The 18,796-nt window shown below is 40.4% G+C and overlaps 1 protein-coding gene across 4 annotated transcripts in view; it reads right to left on the reverse strand.

The window, feature by feature from the left end:
- Window positions 1-18,796, reverse strand: part of CTDSPL (CTD small phosphatase like) — a 94,271-nt gene that overhangs the window by 11,256 nt on the left and 64,219 nt on the right. For 2 of the 4 annotated variants that reach the window (XM_060782644.2, XM_060782642.2), the window contains 4 exons: window positions 16,190-16,246; window positions 10,860-10,952; window positions 10,286-10,312; window positions 4,418-4,603 (listed from right to left, as the gene is read on the reverse strand). In XM_060782644.2, the coding sequence (XP_060638627.1) occupies window positions 4,418-4,603; window positions 10,286-10,312; window positions 10,860-10,952; window positions 16,190-16,246 (363 nt within the window). The remainder of the gene's footprint in view (window positions 1-4,417; window positions 4,604-10,285; window positions 10,313-10,859; window positions 10,953-16,189; window positions 16,247-18,796) is intronic. The other 2 variants (XM_060782646.2, XM_060782643.2) reach the window with 1 other exon arrangement.

An 18,796-nucleotide genomic window follows, 5' to 3' on the forward strand; every position in this document is an offset into this window, starting at 1 on the left:
AGAAGCTGGAATGTGTCCAGAGGAGGGCGACTAAAATGATCAAGGGTCTGGAGAACAAGCCCTATGAGGAGCGGCTTAAGGAGCTGAGCATGTTTAGCCTGAAGAAGAGAAGGCTGAGAAGAGATATGATAGCCAAGCTTGTTTTCTGCTTCCTTGGAGACTAGGACACGAAACAATGCCTTCAAACTACAAGAAAGGAGATTCCATCTGAACATGAGGAAGAATTTCCCGACTGTGAGAGCCGTTCAGCAGTGGAACTCTCTGCCCCGGAGTGTGGTGGAGGCTCCTTCTTTGGAAGCTTTTAAGCAGAGGCTGGATGGCCATCTGTCAGGGGTGCTTTGAATGCAATATTCCTGCTTCTTGGCAGGGGGTTGGACTGGATGGCCCATGAGGTCTCTTCCAACTCCTTGATTCTATGATTCTATGATTCTACAGGCTACACTTCCCTCACTCTTGCCTGAGAAAACCCAGGGAATTAAGAAATGTTATTGTGAATTAAGATATCTGTATACATCTTGTAGTTCTGCAGCTTCACTATATGGCCATATTGCTCATATCAGGCCTGCTAGTTCTCCCTAATTGTAGCTTGTCTCTTTCCTCCGCCTCCACTTTCCATGCCATGAGGCTTCATTCACAGCTCCAAGAACTGAACATTTGGTACTTTATGTAAGATACGACTAGATGCTGAATAGTTGGGACAGCTGCTCTAAAGATTCTGAAAACCCCAGCTTTCAATAAGGCTGATTGGTTTCTAAGCGCCCAAAGAAGTATTGTTCGAAATGCTGGGGAACTGGAATACGATCAAGAATTGCTTGTGTGGTCCGTTAGGTTGTCTGTCCCATCCTTCATTTTAATGGGGCACATAATGGATATATCTGTGGTTGTTGCAAAAATTCAGGTGCCTAGTCACTAACTAGAGACTGTAAAATCTTTGGCTTGGTAATTGGAACCCAAGTTGATGGAGGGAACAATATACACTTCTTTTCCTGTCTCTACAATACCTGAGTGCTAGATCCAAACACCTTTAAAGACACTACTACAGCCTTTCTGGTTTTGGAAGCTAAGCAGGGTCAGTCCCAGTTAGTATCTGGATGGTAGAATGCCAATGAATATTGGGTGCCGTAGGCTATATTTCTGTCCCATCCTTCATTTTAATGAACGCATCTCTTCTTATTAACCATCTAGGACTTTAGGATCGTCCGAGGAGGCCCTGCTTTCGATCTCGTCTTCATAACAAGTACGTCTGGCGGGGATGAAAGACAGGGCCTTCTCTGCGGTGGCCCCTCGGCTATGGAACGCCCTCCCTAAGGAGATTAGATTGGCTCCCTCACTCTTAACGTTTCGGTGATAAGTTAAGACATGGTTATATGAGCAAGCATTTACAAATGCAGAGTAACTGACATAGGAAATGGAATCACTTGACAATGGAATTGGGCAATGTTTTAACTAGGAGACGCTGATTATAATGATGTTGGTTTTATTGTCTTTATTGTGGTTTTATATTGTTTTAATGCTTAACCTATATTTTGCTATTATGTGTACTGACTTGTTGTGAACCGCCTTGAGTTGCCGATAGGCTGAGAAAGGCGGTATACAAGTATAGTATTGTCAAAGGCTTTCATGGCCGGAATCACTGGGTTGTTGTAGGTTTTTTCGGGCTATATGGCCATGTTCTAGAGCAGTGGTTCTCAACCTGGGGTCCCCAGATGTTTTTGGCCTACAACTCCCAGAAATCCCAGCCAGTTTACCAGCTGTTAGGATTTCTGGGAGTTGAAGGCCAAAAACATCTGGGGATCCCAGGTTGAGAACCACTGTTCTAGAGACATTCTCTCCTGACGTTTTGCCTGCATCTATCTCAGAGGACCTCACTACCTCTGAGGATGCTTGCCATAGATGCAGGCGAAACGTCAGGAGAGAATGCCTCTAGACCATGGCCATATAGCCCGAAAAAACCTACAACAACCCAACAAGTATAGTAAATAATTAATAAATAAATAAATATTTCAGAGGAAGGAACTGGCAAAACCACCTCTGGGGGAAAAAAACTGTAATTCCTAAGGCTCCTATAAGTTAACAAGTAACTAGAAGGCACATCCTCCATTGTGTTTGTTTTTGTATCCATACATTCTTAAACAGGGAGGTATGTGGATCTCAGACTCCCATCTGGGAGTCTGAGATCCTCTGGGGAGGCCCTGCTTTCGACCCCGCCTCTGTCACAAGAGAGATTGGCGGGGACGAGGAGCAGGGCCTTCTCAGTGGTGGCCCCTCACCTATGGAATTCACTCCCCAGGGAGATCAGATCAGCAACATCCCTCCTTTCATTCAGAAAGAAATTAAAGACGTGGATGTGGGACCAGGCGTTTGGGCAATCTGGCAGATGAATAAGGGACTGTGACGACGGATAGGAATTGGACAAGGTGGAACGAAATATGAACTCTGAGGATTAATAGGATTAATAGCCAGATTATACAAATATATTCTACACTATAATTTGGAAGATAATCGTGTTAAAACCCCCATGATCTCATGGGCAAAAGATTTAGGGAGAAGCATAGATTTTGACATCTGGGAAAACCTGTGGAACAATGGCTTTAAATTTACAGTGGCAGCTTCAATTAGAGATAATGTATACAAAATGTTCTACAGATGCTACATAACTCCAGCCCTCCTAGCCAAAATGGATAATTCACAAACAGGATCCTGTTGGAGGTGCAAAAGAAAGAAAGGGACTTTCTTTCACGTATGGTGGTCGTGCGAACTGGTGCAGATCTATTGGAAAAGAATAATAAAGGAAACAAATAAAATGATTTACAACAAAGTAAAAAAGAACCCAGGGATGTGCCTATTAGGGATATTCAGAGACAGCTTAGAACAGCCAGAGAGAGAAATCTGTTTGTACAGCTTTGCGGCTGCACGCATTACAATTGCCAAAAATTGGAAAGGGGAGAAAACATTAAGCATCAAAGATTGGAAGGATAAATTGTGGGATTATGCACAGATGGCTAAGATTTCAAGCAATTTGAAATATGAAAATAATGAAATATTTGAAAGAAACTGGAAGCTGGCCTTAGCATACTTGACGGGAGAGCTAAAGAAATAAAAACAAGAGGAATTTATTGAATTACAAGTATAGAGGGTTAAATAAGTTGTGCATAAATCCTGCGTGGATTAGTGACGGAAGTCAAGGTGGTGGGTAGCACTGGGGGTGGGTGGAGGGGTAACTGTTTGGAGGGTTGTTTGTGTATGTGTGTTTGCTTGTGTATGTGTACTTTTTTGCAACATATATGGTTGGTGTATTATCTTTTCAAAATAAAATGTAATTAAATTTTTTAAAAAAAAAAAAACAAAACTCTGAGTTGGCGAACGCTGTGTCTGAGATTGGCTATTGATTGTGTGATATATTGTTGCTTTTAATTGTTTTAATTGTTGACCATTTAATTGCTGGTTTTATATGTTATTGTATTTGTGTAGGCACCAAGATGTGCCTTTTGTAAGCCACCCTGAATCCCCCCTCGGGGGTTGAGAAGGGCGGGGTAGAAGTACACGAAATAAATAAATAATAAATAAATGTGTCCTGTTTAAGGACTAAAAGGACTGGAGCTGCAGTGATGTAAAAGAATAATAACATCTAAACCAATAATAAAGAAGAAAGAAATTACCCATTAACTCTTTCTTACACCTGGATGTAGAATATGACAATACTACATATAATAATAATAATAATAATAATAATAATAATAATAATAATCTTATTATTTATTTATATCATTTTACCCCGCCCATATCAGCCCAAAGGCGACTCAGTGGTATTTGTATACCACCTTCATCTCCCAAAAAAGGGACTCTGGGTGGCTAACAAGGCATTGCAAGTGCAGCGTAAATATCAACGATACTTGAGTATAAAACAATATCACATAAAAGTTATAAACAATCACTATCAACACCTAAAATAAAATAAAATACACAATTTAACTTTCCATCAATGGTTAAAACTACCTGCCAACAATACACAACTAAATTGTCAAAATGTTAACCTAATACAGGCTCATTTCAGCTTATACGAGGCCAAAGGCCTTTTTAAAACTCCATGTTTTTAGGCTAGAACTGAAGGATTCAAGGGTAGGGGCTAATCTAATCTCTTTTGGGAGGGTATTCCAGAGCTGGAGAGCCACTACAGAGAAGGCCACCTCTCTCGTTCCCACCAACTGCACTTGAGATGGTGGTGGGACCGAGAGAAGGGCCTCCCCTGCCGATCTCAAAGAAAGTGATGCAGTCTCCAAGATAGGTTGGTCCTGAAGAGTACAGGGCTTCGTAGAACAGCTTTACATTCTCAAAAGCAGTCAATGCTTGACTGCCCCAATCTATAGAGTTCAAGCAACAGTTCCATTACTGCAAACACCACTGCTACCATACTTACTGCATTCTCGGGATGGAAGATGTAAGACGCGGGGGAGTTATCCACGATAATAACCTTGCTCAACTCTCGCCCCAGTCGACTTAGATCCTTCACATAGTTTCCTCTGTGGAAAACGCAGGATTCTCTGAAGAGCCGAGCCCTGAACACACCCCAGCGATCCAGCAAGTCTGCCACTGGGTCTGCATACTGTGGTTGGAAAAGAAAATGAAAAGGTTACAGGATTAAGATATAATTTCTGGCATTTTCTTCATGAAACTGAACAGCCAGAGTAAAGTTTTACTGACAAAAGTATGACGAGAATTCTTTTTTAAGGCGACTGCACAGGTTTTGATACTCAACACCCCAGAACTCCAAAGGGAACGAGAAGCCTTGCTTTCTATAAGGAGAGATTTTGGGGGAACATTTTTCAAATGAATGGAACTACTTCCTGAACTGCAAGTCTTTCAGTAAGCAAAATTCACTGGAATAAATGGCCCATTTTCCATAAACAAGGCCACAGGTTTACAATTTAAAAGTTACTTAGGGTGTAAGTACACTGCAAGGTTGGGGTGAAAATTGCTGGAAGAAACATTAACCACCTTAGATATGCAGATGACACCACTTTGATGGCCGAAAGCGAGGAGGAGCTGAGGAGCCTTCTAACCAAGATGAAAGAAGAAAGAGCAAAAGCTGGGTTGCAATTAAACATAAAAAAAAACAAGATTATGGCAACAAGAATGATTGACAACTGGGAAATAGAGGAAGAAAACGTGGAGGGCGTGACAGATTATTGTAGATGCAGACTGCAGCCAGGAAATCAGGAGACGCTTACTTCTTGGGAGGAGACCAATGACCAATCTTGATAAAATAGTGAAATACCAATCTTGATAAAACACTGGCAACAAAGATCCGCATAGTTAAAGCAATGGTATTCTCCATAGTCACCTACGGATGTGAGAGTTGGATCATAGGGAAGGCTGAGTGAAGGAAGATAGATGCTTTTGAACTGTGGTGTTGGAGGAAAGTGCTGAGAGTGCGTTGGACAGCGAGAAGATCCAACAATGTTGGGGAAAATGGAAGAAAAAAGGAAGAGGAGCCGACCAAGGGCAGGCAGGATGGATGGATGGTATCCTTGAAGTGACTGGATTGACCTTGAAGGAGCTGGGGGTGGTGATTACCGACAGGAAGCTCTGGCGTGGGCTGGTCCGTGGAGTCACGAAGAGTAGGAAATGACTGAACGAATGAACAACACACTGTAGAAGGAATGTAGCTTGACACCCCATTAACTGCCAATGCCATTGAATAATGGGAATTGTCATTTTACAAAGTCTTTAGCCTTCTCTGTCAGACAGCTGGATCTTCACCAAACTATAAGACTCCTAGGATTCTATGGCACTGAGCTATGGCAATTAAACTGATGTCAAACTGCACAATACAAATGCACCCTTATGGAATTTTTTGACCGCTGAGCCAGTTAACATGTGAGAATATTTGCAGATAAGATCCGTTGATGACTAGAATTGTGTACAAACCAAACTTAAGGAGTATTTAAGCTTTATTTCCAAAAGACGTTGATTTCAACATATCTCTCTGCCATGTTTGATCATGGCACAGGTGGCAAAAATGTAAGAATATTTGAACTCAATGTTGCAAGTATGGCAATCAAGAAATGGCTTTGCAGATTGGATTTCCAGAAAGGAACAGGAGATGGAAATAGCTATAAAATCTGAAAATGAACATTTATTTATTTATTTAAAGCATTTATATTCTGCCCTTCTCACTCAGGGCGGAGCACAACATATATAAGGCAAACATTCAATGCCAGAACATAAAATAAACTATAAAAATACACAAACACTAAACAGATTGGGACTGCCATGACCAGAAATAATAAGGAGGCATGCAAGCAATATATCTGTCTTTGATTCCATGTGATTATTCATATTTGTTATTGAATATATGTGCTGTTTTATCTCAGACTGAAAATTCTTGGCCTTGATCGCCAAGCTCCAGTAGCCACAGAAAGAATAGTTAAAAGAAAAGGATGCTTGAAAGTGCATTTTAACATCTGCAGAACTATATAAGTCCCTATCTTGTCTTTTATCACAGACTCCCTTTTCATTTCACTTTTGTATAATTTATCTGTGAAAGGCTTCGTGTCTCTCTGCTTTTTCTTTTCTTTTTTTAGTAGCAGGCATCCAAAAAATGAACCAAATAAATCACAAAATTATAATAATCTCCAGCTAAAAGGGAAAAAAACCCTTTTCTTGTCTCTGGAGAATATCTTCTCGTAAGAGGAGGCAAAGCTGGTCTAGACAGACAGCCTCACTCCATAATCACTCCTTATCTCTTATTTGGAGAAAAAAAATGCATAATCCAGGGTCATTACTTAATATTTTTTGCATTTTTTCAGAGCACATTGGACTGAAAAACTCAAAAGGCTTGCACAAGAGATTTGAAGTGGTTTAAACAATTATTTTTCAAGAATAGTGAGAAAGAAGGATGAATACTGTTTAAGAGTAGTAAGTTCAAAGCCCCTCTTAATTCATGGAATGATGAGGGTTATCCAGAAAGTAAGATTACAAGGCACGTAGCTGTCACGGGGAATTTTCTCAGGGGAAGTTGGTATCACTGCTGTGTAGCAGGAAGCCAGCGGAAGTGAACGAGCTATGCCAGTCGTCAGTAGATCATCAACTGGAATTTTGGTGATGGTTAGAGATGAGCGTCCTCATTCCGTTTCAGTGCGAAGTTTACACTGTAATATGCTACCTAAATGCTAAGGACGGAAATGCCGCTGTAATTCATTGCAAAATCGTTTCAGTTTATGGAGAGGACGTGATGTCAAGACAGCATGTGATAAAATGGGTATGGAATATATTGTGAGACCATGGTTCTGACCTATAAAGCCCTAAACGACTCTGGCCCAGTTTACCTGTCCGAACGGATTCTCCCCTATGAACCACCAAGGCTATTAAGATCTTCCGGGGGGCCCTGCTCTCGGTCCCACCACCCTCGCAATCACGGTTGGTGGAGACGAGGGACAGGGCCTTCTCAGTGGTGGCTCCCCGGCTTTGGAACTCCCTCTCACTAGAGATCAGATCTGCCCTCTCCCTCCTGACGTTCAGGAAATTACTAAAAACCTGGCTCTGGAATGTGGCATTTGAGGACGGAACCTAGAACCTCTCCCTGTGATGAACTATGATGAACTGTGACTACGAGTATGACTATGACCATGACTGGATTGACGGTTTGGCTTAAGTAATTGTAATGATGATGTTTTATTGTACTGTATTGTACTATTTTAATATGTAATGACTTTGCACTTGTTGTTCTTTATATGATTGTATTTTATATGTGCTGTAAACCGACCTGAGTCCCTCGTCGAGGTGAGAAGGCTGGTATAGAAAACTTCTAAATAAATAAATAAATAAATGAAGAAACTTCACAGAGCTAGACAAAACAAAACGTTGTGGGATGCTGATGGCGGGAGTCTGTCTTCTTCATGACAATGCGCATCCACACACCGCTTCATGCAACACAAGACTTATTGACTTCATTTGGTTGGGATGTTTTAAGCCACTCCTCTCATAGCCCCGGTCTTGCACCCAGTGACTATCATCTGTTCACTAACTTGAAGGAACACCTTGGTGGAAAATACTTTTCCGATGACGATGAGGTGAAAATCGAAGTGATGAACTGGCTGAAAAAGGTGGAGGGAAACTTCTATGACCCAGTCATCAAAAACCCATCCCACGGATGACAAAATGTATTCAACGGAATGGTGATTATGTGGAAAAATAATGCAATACCTATGCTACAATCCATGCAAGTTTTATTAAAATATATTCTATCTTTGTATTTTAAAAAAATCTTGTAACCTTACTTTCCAAATAACCCTCATAGTTTCAATGACTCTTGGAATCCTGGTCACTGACTCTAAAACTATAGACCAACTGATAAAGGGAATTTCATAAACTATTTCATTAGCATAGTTATGGAATAAATAACAGCCATTATACCATTTTTAAACTATTCATAGCAAGTCTGGCTCCAAAGGCCATAGCAGGAGAAGAAAACATGATCTAGTTCATGTCTGATTCCTTTAAGATGCTGAACTCAGCGATCTGAACAAGCATGGATGTGTCTCTCGTTGGGCACAGAAATGCACAGGATGAGGTGGAAAAATGATTAAATGCACTTGTTGTGTATATCCTTCTCCATCAAATGATAAGTAGAGCCCACACATGCCAAATCTACAATTAATGGATTAACAATAAACGTCCACAATAATTAAAGTTAAAATAAGAGTGCTAATGCTGCTGAATTTTTCTACATTTGTGGTCCTTCACAAGAGGCACAGGACAACATGGGTTTGGTTTAAACATCACCACTGTAAAAAAAGAATAACAATGCTGTCTTGGCCTTGGGTTCAAGGCACTGGGCTCAGAACAAGGGATCTGTGTGTGCATACTGCTAACATGAAACATAGCCTGATGGTTTTTTGGTTTTGTTTTTTTTTACTATTGAACTCACATGCATCAATGTACTATGCAGGTAAGGAAGTCCGATATTTCAACTGAGTGAGACTTTCCATATTCTTAAATAATCACTACAGGGGAGATGTGTTTTAATATTTACATCGTGCTTGATTAGCTTAAGAGCAGCAAGCTGCAGAGTACAGCAGAAAATAAGACATAAAACACATTAAAAACTCAGTAGGTCAACACCATCTCTTGTATTAGTGTCAAAGACTTTCCTAGGGAAGAAAGTATTAAACGTAATTACAAATATATTTAAACAGATGCTTGAACAGGGGCTTTCACAAGCCAAAGTTTACTGTACAAATCTAGAGTTGGCTTTAGAATTGAAAATTAGATTTGCTGCAGAGTATTCTACAACAAAACTCCCACCCTTAGGCCCATATAAGGGCTGTTCTATCAAACTAGAAATCCCAGTTGTCTCTTGCAAAACTCAAACCCATACCACTCTGTATTGTCGAAGGCTTTCATGGCCGGGATCAATGGGTTGTTGTAGGTTTTTCCGGGCTATATGGCCATGTTCTGGAGGCAATTTTTCTCCTGACGTTTCGCCTGAATCTATGGCAAGCATTCTCAGAGGTAGTGAGGTCACTACCTCTGAGGATGCTTGCCATAGATGCAGGCGAAACGTCAAGAGAAAAATTGCCTCCAGAACATGGCCATATAGCCCGGAAAAACCTATAACAACCCATACCACTCTCTTAACAGGTTTAGTAGGTAGCCTAAGATGTACCAATACTTCCCAAAACACGGCTTCTCTTTCTCCAGGGCTATAAAGTTTGCAAAAGTTTGACTTCATTCTCAACCAAGGAAAATGATCAGATTGAGTTTTGCTGCTATCACAACTACAGACGCCATTGAAAACATCACAAGACTAACACAACCGACTCTACTGCGGAGCTTGAATATACACCACTATGTCTACAAAGCCTCTACAAAACAGAACAGAGTACACAAAATATCTATTCTGTCTTCTCTATTCCACAATACCACATACGCAGGTAGAATCCTCAAGCTTTACAAGCACAGTTTATAAAATTGTTAACTGTCATGAGCTTAGATATGTTTGGTGCTCTTTAAAAGTCTTGGCTGTCAGTTGCCTGTACCAACACTGGACAGAAATGGATATATATATATATATATATATATATATATATATATGTGTGTGCCCAGCTTTCGGATATGACTTCATGTAATAAGCTATTTATTCCATTGCTTTTCTTCATCCTGCCCTCCCCCCAATAACCATGGTAACTAAAAAAAGCCTTTCATATTGGCATCTTGAGCAATACATGGAGGCCACATTATGAGACAAGCCCATATGTGATATTGTTACCATGGAGACACTTACCCACACACTAGCAGACAAAAGTACACGCTGCCAGATAAAGAAGCAGAAGAAAAGGGGGGAAGATTAAGATAATTATTTTTCTCCTTGTTTGATACTTCATGGAAAGGGAGGCCAACTTAAAAATGGTCCTTGAAGGAGACCTTGGGGATAATCAAAGAAAGAAAGAAAGAAAGAAAAGAAAGAGGAAGAGCGCCTACATCGGTAACACACTTGCTTAAGATCGTGCTGCTTTGGGCCATAATCCTTTGGGTCATTGCTCATATGGACACTAGATCAGTGGCTCTTATGAATTCCTGGGTTCTTGCATTCAAACTCCGAGAAATTACTCTCATTAGAGCTTGGGAAAAAATACTTTTGGAAGTCTAGAACTACCCAGGGGAGTTGTATTCCAAAAAGAAGGTAGCTTTTCCAAGTTGTGACTCTCACAAAGGAGGTCTCCAACAGTCATAAAGTTGTTGTACCATCCCAGAACTAGTGGTAACTTGGAAAGTTCACTCCAGGCCATTTCAGGGTACCTGAAAGGAGGAGGCGAAAGACCAAGATGGAGAGAGAAGGGCGTTATATAGTGGCTTACCTTTGCTAGACTGGCTGTAAACAGCACACATTCAAACAGCTCTCCCATCCTCTGGAGAAATTCATCCACATGCGGTCGTTTTAGTACATAAACCTAGAAGTAAGGAAGGATAGGAAAAGAGAAGCTGGGATTCAGAAATCTATGGTCATTATCATGGAAAATCTGTAAGTGGCAATTGTGAATAATACACTTGCAAAGAAATGACACTGGAGACCGAGGTTCAATCCCACCGATTCAACCATGGAAACGTACTAGATGGCCTTGAGTGAGTCACACATTCAGTGATTTCCAGAAAATCGCACAATAGGCTCACCTTATGGTTACCGTAAGTCGGAAATGACTTGAATGCACAGAACAATGTGAGAAATACATTATTTAAGTGTTCCTTTCCAATGGGGGAAAAAAAAAACAAAATACAAAAGTAGCTCAAAGACAGAGCACCCACCCACCACTACGATGCTTTAGGAATACAATTTAGGAATATCATTTAACATTATGATATAACCATTGGCACATTACTTTTCAAAGTTCACTCCTGAGTGATATGGTTACTGGCGCATATGCCTGTGACACACTTAATTCAAGCTCTGGTTTTTGTCGCTTGCCTTGAACTGGTGATGAGGATGGGGAGAAGCACAATGATGTAGCCAAGCCATCCTCAGCACTCATTGCTCCAGTATTGACAGATGTGATCATTTCTTGCTGCAATGCGTGGGAGAAGGTGTGCGGACATGAATCTTCCAGCATCCCAGTTCATTGCGCTGTGGCTATTTCCCAGTGCAAGTAATCAAGGATAGGCCATTAAGAATGCACACAGCCTATCCTGGATTACTTGAAGCAGGTCACAGCCTCTTCTGGAAAGACGGCTCATAGACAGCATTGCCCTTTAGGGAAAGAATACATGCCCCAAATCGCCACATATTGAGTTATGCACACAGCTTTCAATGGTACCGCATTCACTTTTCTCTTCTCCTGTTCCCATCGCCACCCCTTAACGGAGAGAAAAATTACTTTGTTTATTTATACAGACTGCTGAAATAGTGCAAGGACTCTCACTGTTCAATATACAGTATATGTTATTGTACCCAGGCACAATGTTCTATGATCTGCATTACGACTGAGCTTTTTTTGCAGGTCCTCTTAGACCAAGGACAAACAATGACTTGTACATTCAATAAAATGCAGCTTCCAAGTAGTCACTGAGTGGTACAACTGCAATGGTTTTTTCGCTACATTGCAAACTTGCCTTTTCATAAACCTTTTCCCAAGTCAGAACTGTATTAACATTCAGAAACAAGAGCGATGTTTAATGTAAAACGGATTTTAAGCATTTCCCAGGTTATTAAATATACTCATCAACTGTTCCTGGTGTTAAATAAAATAAATCAAACAGGCAGAGATAGAGAGCACTTTAGGCAAAGGTATTTTTGAGAAATAATGTTTTGGGAAAAATGGTAATTATTAAACAGCTATAGGAAGTGGCTTGCCATTCAACTTCCCAACGAATGTCTGTGGAAGTTTGCTTGGGACTGTAGATCATGATGCAATAGTGATGGCTATTTATTTTGGGAAGACAAAAAGGCATACAGGGAGTGTAGAAGTCTGCTGTTATGCCAGCTCCACTGGCTGCCAGTCTTCTAGTGAGCACAATTCAAAGTGCTGGATTTAGCCTGTAAAGCCCTAAACAGTTCTGGCCTAGCTTACCTGTCCAAACTTATCTCCTTCGATGAACCATCTTGGAGATTAAGATCATCTGGGGAGGCCCTGCTCTAGGTTCCACCTCCCTCGCAAGTGCGATTGGTGGGAACGAGAGACAGGGCCTTCTCAGTGATGGCTCCTCGGCTATGGAACTCCCTCCTCAATGATATTAGATCAGAGCCCTCTCTCCTGGCCTTCAGAAGAAAAGTAAAAACTTGGCAATGGGACCAAGCCTTTGGGCAGTAAGCAGTACAAGGAATGATCAGGGATTATGTGCAATAGATATGATATTTGGAATGGCCTGGACTACGATTGTGGGATTTTAATGTTTATACTGATATGTTTTAAATCCATGCTTTAATGGTAAATGTAATGTTTTATGATTTAATTGATAATTGTATTTATCATTATATTAGGTTTCTGGACGTGCTATAATTATGTTGGGAACTGCTTTGAGTCCCCCGCTGGGAGGGAGAAAAGCGGCATACAAGTGAACTAATTCAATAGATTAATAAAATAGTGCCACCAGTGAAAAGGGCTAAAAGGGCACGACAGGGGGTTGGACTAGATGACCCATGTGGTCTCTTCTATGATTCTAATTCTTCCATATCAGCTGTTCAATCATGTTGGCTACTCTCGATTCATACTTCGGGCTACCAGAAAGCACTGCCTGGTCTGATAGGACACAAATAAAGACTAATGTTTGTAGATGGAAAGTGACCTAGTAGATACTACCTAAATTTCAGAATAACGTCACCACTGCAATCAAAAAATAATGGAAACAGTATGTTGTTGATGAATTTCTTTGATTTCCTGTGGGATAAAGGAACACTTGCTCAAACTAATTTAAGCCCGGTTACATCTTTAAAACATTTTTTTATCCTCCCTGACCACAAAATGTTCCACAAGAAAAAAGCAAAACCACTGGCAGAATGCAAGTAGTACACAATCACACCATTATCAATCAAAAAGTTAAGTACTGTATAATACAATGGTCTTTAAATGTTACTCAATTGATATTTAAACCAGTGATTTGTATGAATAATCTATACCGTGGACATCACCATTAATATTACCATGACTCAAAAGGTTGTCCTCAACTGTTTTTGTGTATGTGGCCTTCAATCCACCTATTGACATAGTCACCCCATGATTTTTATAGAACTTCCTTAGGCATGGGATATCTATATTATTTAGTCAGTTCTTAATGGTCTACAACATTCTCAACCTGGGGTTCCCTGATGTTTTTGGCCTTCAACTCCCAGAAATCCGAACAGCTGGTAAACTGGCTGGGATTTCTGGGAGTTGTAGGCCAGAAACATCTGGGGACTCGAGGTTGAGAACCACTGGTCTACAACATCTAGCATTTGTTGGTGGTGTCCCATTCAAATAACAACTAGGGTTGGCCATACTTATATTCCCACATCAGACGGGATTGGTGCCTCGGGGTATTTAGGCCCTCCTAATTGCAGGAGTGCGTGGAACAATATACAGTATAAAATAATAACCTTAGTAACGCAAGTCCATACAATATGTCTTAAAGCAGTGATGCCCAACCTTTGGTCCTCTAGGTGTTTGAGACTCCCAACTCTCAGAAGCCCTGGCCAACTTGTCCAATGGTCAGGAATTCTAGGAGTTGAAGTTCAAAACATCTGGAGGATTAAAGGTTGGATCTAACTGCCTTAAGGAGAACCACATTGAGGAAGAGTGCGCGAAGTCTTCATTGAGAACAAAGAAAAAAGACTTTTTTTGGCTGAAGTAAGTCTATTTATATTCCTGCATATTACATCAACCTCTGAAACAATAAAGGACAGTGGAAGGAAGACAGGAACTGAATTCCAAAGCATGCGATACCGTGTGGAAATCAGGAAATCACAGCTGTTTACAATAAAGTGCACCAGTTTACTATGCAGTTGAAAACAACATATGAGCTGGCAAAGAACATGGGTGGAGTCATTTAGCTCCAAACATAAATCAACAAACAAAAGACAACGGGAGGTTTCTGTATGACAGAAAATATATTCTTGGCCAAGAACTGAGGTCCTTCTAAGCCTTCCCTAGCTAGGATCAAGAACCTTTAAATGCTCACCATATCTAAGGTTGTTTGATCAATCAATGTTTCATAAATGTAGTAAATAAGAAAAGAGTTTCAGATTGATGACATTTTATACAAAATCAAAGTGGTTTTTTTTTGTTTTGGGGGAGTGCAGAGGCTTGGAATCCAGGCAGTCTCCAAGTTACAAACAAGGTAATTTCTGTAGGTTTGTTTTTAAATTGAAATTGTATGTAAGTCAGAACAGGTACATTTTAAAGTGTAACTTCAGCCATATAGGTAGGTAGGTAGGTAGGTAGGTAGGTAGGTAGGTAGGTAGATAGATAGATAGATAGTGTAACACCCCTGTGAAGTTAATTTTTCTGCCTGTGCCCTTGTTCAGAAGATTTCACCACACTTTGTGTGCCTGTGAGAACCGGATTTTGAAAAATTTAGCTTGTTGTGGAAACAAAGATTGGGGGTGAAGCTTCAGCTGAGACCCCGTTTGCACATGATAATAACTCTTGCAGGAGTGTATTTACCTTCTAAGGGATAGATTTCTCCTGTTGTCTGACTCTCTTAACTAGGAGTAATTTGTAAGTCGGAGTTGTAAGTAATTTTTAAGTTTGTAACTCAGGGGCTGCCAGTACTTGCATATGCACATACAGTACAGATAACCAGTTATCTTGGAGACGGGATCCAAGCATAAACATGACATTTAGTTATTTTACATACACAGCCTGAACGTAATTTTATAATTTTGTTCCCTTGGGGAGATAGGGTGGGTTATAAATAAATTATTATTATTATTTGAAACACAACAAGACGAGTCCACAGCAAACAAGATCACTCTGCTGGCTGTTGTATTGGATCACATGTCGGACACTTCCTAAGTGTCTAGGACTGTGTGATGTATCGGCGAATAATGCATGCAGAGATGGTAATTTTGTCAGCGCCGATTGTGTTTAAGTGCAGGCCAAGGTCTTTAGGTACTGCACCCAGTGTGCCAATCACCACTGGGACCACCTTGACTGGCTTGTGCCAGAGTCTTTGCAGTTCGATCTTTAAATCCTCATATCGTGTTAGCTTTTCCTGTTGCTTCTCAGCCCGAAAAACCTACAACAACCCAGTGTCTTTTTGGCCTTCCGTTCCATATATGTAAACAGACATTGAAACTTTGTGTTGCTTTAGCCACCCTGCTTCTTTTTGACCTCGAGTGATAAATTCCATGTTTTTGTTAACAGTTCATCAATTTCATATTTGAAGAGTTGTCTGATCCTAGACAGTAACATTTCCTTTGAATCTTCTGATTAGTTCTGATCAAACACGCCATCCTTTGCCAAGGTAAGTTAAGAGCCTTTCTGGTGTGTGTATGGGTGATCTTTTTCCAATCTGAGTATCAATCCATCATTTTCGACAGTAACTTCTTACGGAAAGATAACTCCCTCATGAGATCATTATGTATACACCCAAAAGGCAGTAGACAACTTAATAAGATAAGATGGACAAAGCCATCTTAAGCTTAAAAGAACCTCTTACACATAAAAAGCTTGCCACCAGCATACATGAATTAAATGGTAAATGCAGAGGCAGTACTCACCTGATGTATAGTTCCATCAATTTCAACTGGAACAATAAAATCAGCATTGCTAATTGGCTAGAAAAGAGAAAATAAATAGACATTTTAGGAAATGAGAGAAATTTCTACTATGACAAATTCCCCCACGACACACACTCAAGGAAAGTATCAGAAGTGACAATAGAGCTCTGGAAATCTGCACACTTTTGGTAGCACAATTGTCCCTGAAAGCTCTTTCAGGATAACTGTCAAAGAACTGGGAAATTATCCTGTTCCAATATTTGCGCACCCGAACTTATTGCGGAAACACATTTGTGCTTCCAGCTTTACAAATGGGACACAATGGCTGTCAAGATGCTTTTAGTCCCGCAGGAGAGGGTTTTGCTTGGATCCTACAAACAAATTCACTAGATAGTTCCTGTCAAAGGGACATGCTCCTGAAGAGGGGCTTTAGCAAGGACAGGATGGGAGGGAGACCTCGGAAAGAGACAGGGAAGGAAGGCTGCCCCATCCTTGCCCAGCTCAAGTTGGTCAATTTGTGAGGAAAAGCAGCAGCTTCCAATATCCTTGGAATCATAGAGTTGGAAGAGACCACAAGGACCATCCATCCAGTCCAAGCCCTTGCCATGCACAATCAAAGCAGTCCATCCTTCCTCAATTGCAGTTCAAATCATGAGCAAAATGGCTCCAGTATGTGAGTTTTGAAACTTGCAAGTGATGAACGTTGATTAACATTCAAATACTTTCCAGAGATGCGGGTTCAATTCTCCTTGGGTTGGAAGTGAAGAAGCGTCAACACTTGATATGGAGCAATTGGGGGTAGAGTGAACCTTATGGAGTATGCCGGCTGTCTTGTTTCCCCTCTCTTTCTACATCTAGGTAACCCAAGGTGTTTTGCTTCCTGTTAGTCTATAAAGGTCACTTCCCCCTTCTTCCCAATTCACCTTTGTTTGAGAAGGGAGAATCATGAGACTTTTTTCTGCCTCAAGATGTCTTACGTCTAGACATGAGAGTCAGCATTTGGGAGTCTTCTATTTTTATATAACACGTATTACAATAAATAAGTTTTTATTTCTTTTAAATCTTACCAGATCTTCCTGTGCATTTTCTTTCCTGTTGCCCACCATAAGCTCCTATAGAGCACTGGCTATGTTTCACTCTATTCTGTTATAAATACCAAATATTCCTATAGGATACACCACTACTCTCTGCTTCCCTAAGAACTTACAACAATCTACAAAAATTTTGAAGAGTTATTTTCCTATTAAAATGGAGAATGGTAATACTTCCCAGAAAAAAGGCTCGTGCACTGAATTCTCTATAAAACAAAATTCATGAGATCACTGACATGGAAGCCATAAAACCTCAGCTTTTATCTTCAACGCAGAAGGAGGTGGTATTTCAGAATGTACTATTGCAAACTACAAGTAGGGAAGTGTCATTATTGATTGATCCCTTTTGTTTCTTTCAAACAATCCCTGCAAATGAAAACCCAGCAGAGAAAGATTTGCAGAAGTTGTGTGTGTGTGTGTCTCCTTCTGATATACTGAGTTTCTACTTATAGAGAATGTTTTCTTTTCATTCTTTAAACAGGGAAGAACATTCCAAAGCTTTGATTCTTTCTCAAAAACCCAAAGAGCAGTCACCCACTCCACTATCTCAAAATACTGTCAGTTCTTGGTCAGTTCAATTCATAAAAAGCTGGGCTTGTTGTTTTTCCTTTGTAGTTAACTAGAACCGTTTCACACAATGCTCTAGGTTTTCTGAAACTCACTGCAAGGAACAACTGAAAAGCCAGATACAAAGCTTAATGGGTTGCTGTGAGTTTTCCGGACTGCCTGGCCATGTTCCAGAAGCATTCTCTTCTGATGTTTCGCCCACATCTATAGCAGGCATCCTCAGAGGTTGTGAAGTCTGTTGGAAAATAGGCAAGTAAGGTTTATATATCTGTGGAATGTCCAGGGTAGGAGGAAGAACCCTTGCCTGTTGTAGATGTGGGTGAAACGTCAGGAGAGAATGCTTCTGGAACATGCCCGGAAAACTCACAGCAACCCAGTGATTCTGGTCATGAAAGCTTAATACTGTTTGTTTAATTAATAAGAATGTGTGTCCACTCATTTGAACACTTTAGATAAAGTATTTTAGCATAGTGTACTTCTTAAAATGTACAGAGATGCAAGGTAACAAAATCTTATATACAAGGAAAGTAAAAGTCACTCCAAAGGCAAAAGCTGTCCTTAGTTTTTAACAAGACAGCTCCAACCATTATAAGAGCAGACCAAATTCCAAATCACCAAGGTTAAGTAACATCAACAGGATTTTTAATTCTCCTTCCTTTGTGCTGCTATTTATAAACCACATCATAAATGCATTAGTTCTTTCACAAATATTTCTCTGACCCATATAATCTTGACATTAAATATCTTTCAAAAGACATTCTAGTTTGAGAAGCAGTGCTGCAAGTTAATCTCCCCCCCCCCAAAAAAGCCACTACCCAGAGACATACATCCTAGCCTGCATTAGCCAGTGATGTGAATTTCTATCAAAATTGTTGAAATATTCATGAGTTTTTCCCTGCTATTTCCAACGATGCAACTCTTAAGATTTGCTTCATTCTGTAGAGAGCCC

This window comes from Anolis sagrei, chromosome 6 (genome assembly GCF_037176765.1).
Source record: "Anolis sagrei isolate rAnoSag1 chromosome 6, rAnoSag1.mat, whole genome shotgun sequence".
NCBI classification, from domain to species: domain Eukaryota; kingdom Metazoa; phylum Chordata; class Lepidosauria; order Squamata; family Dactyloidae; genus Anolis; species Anolis sagrei.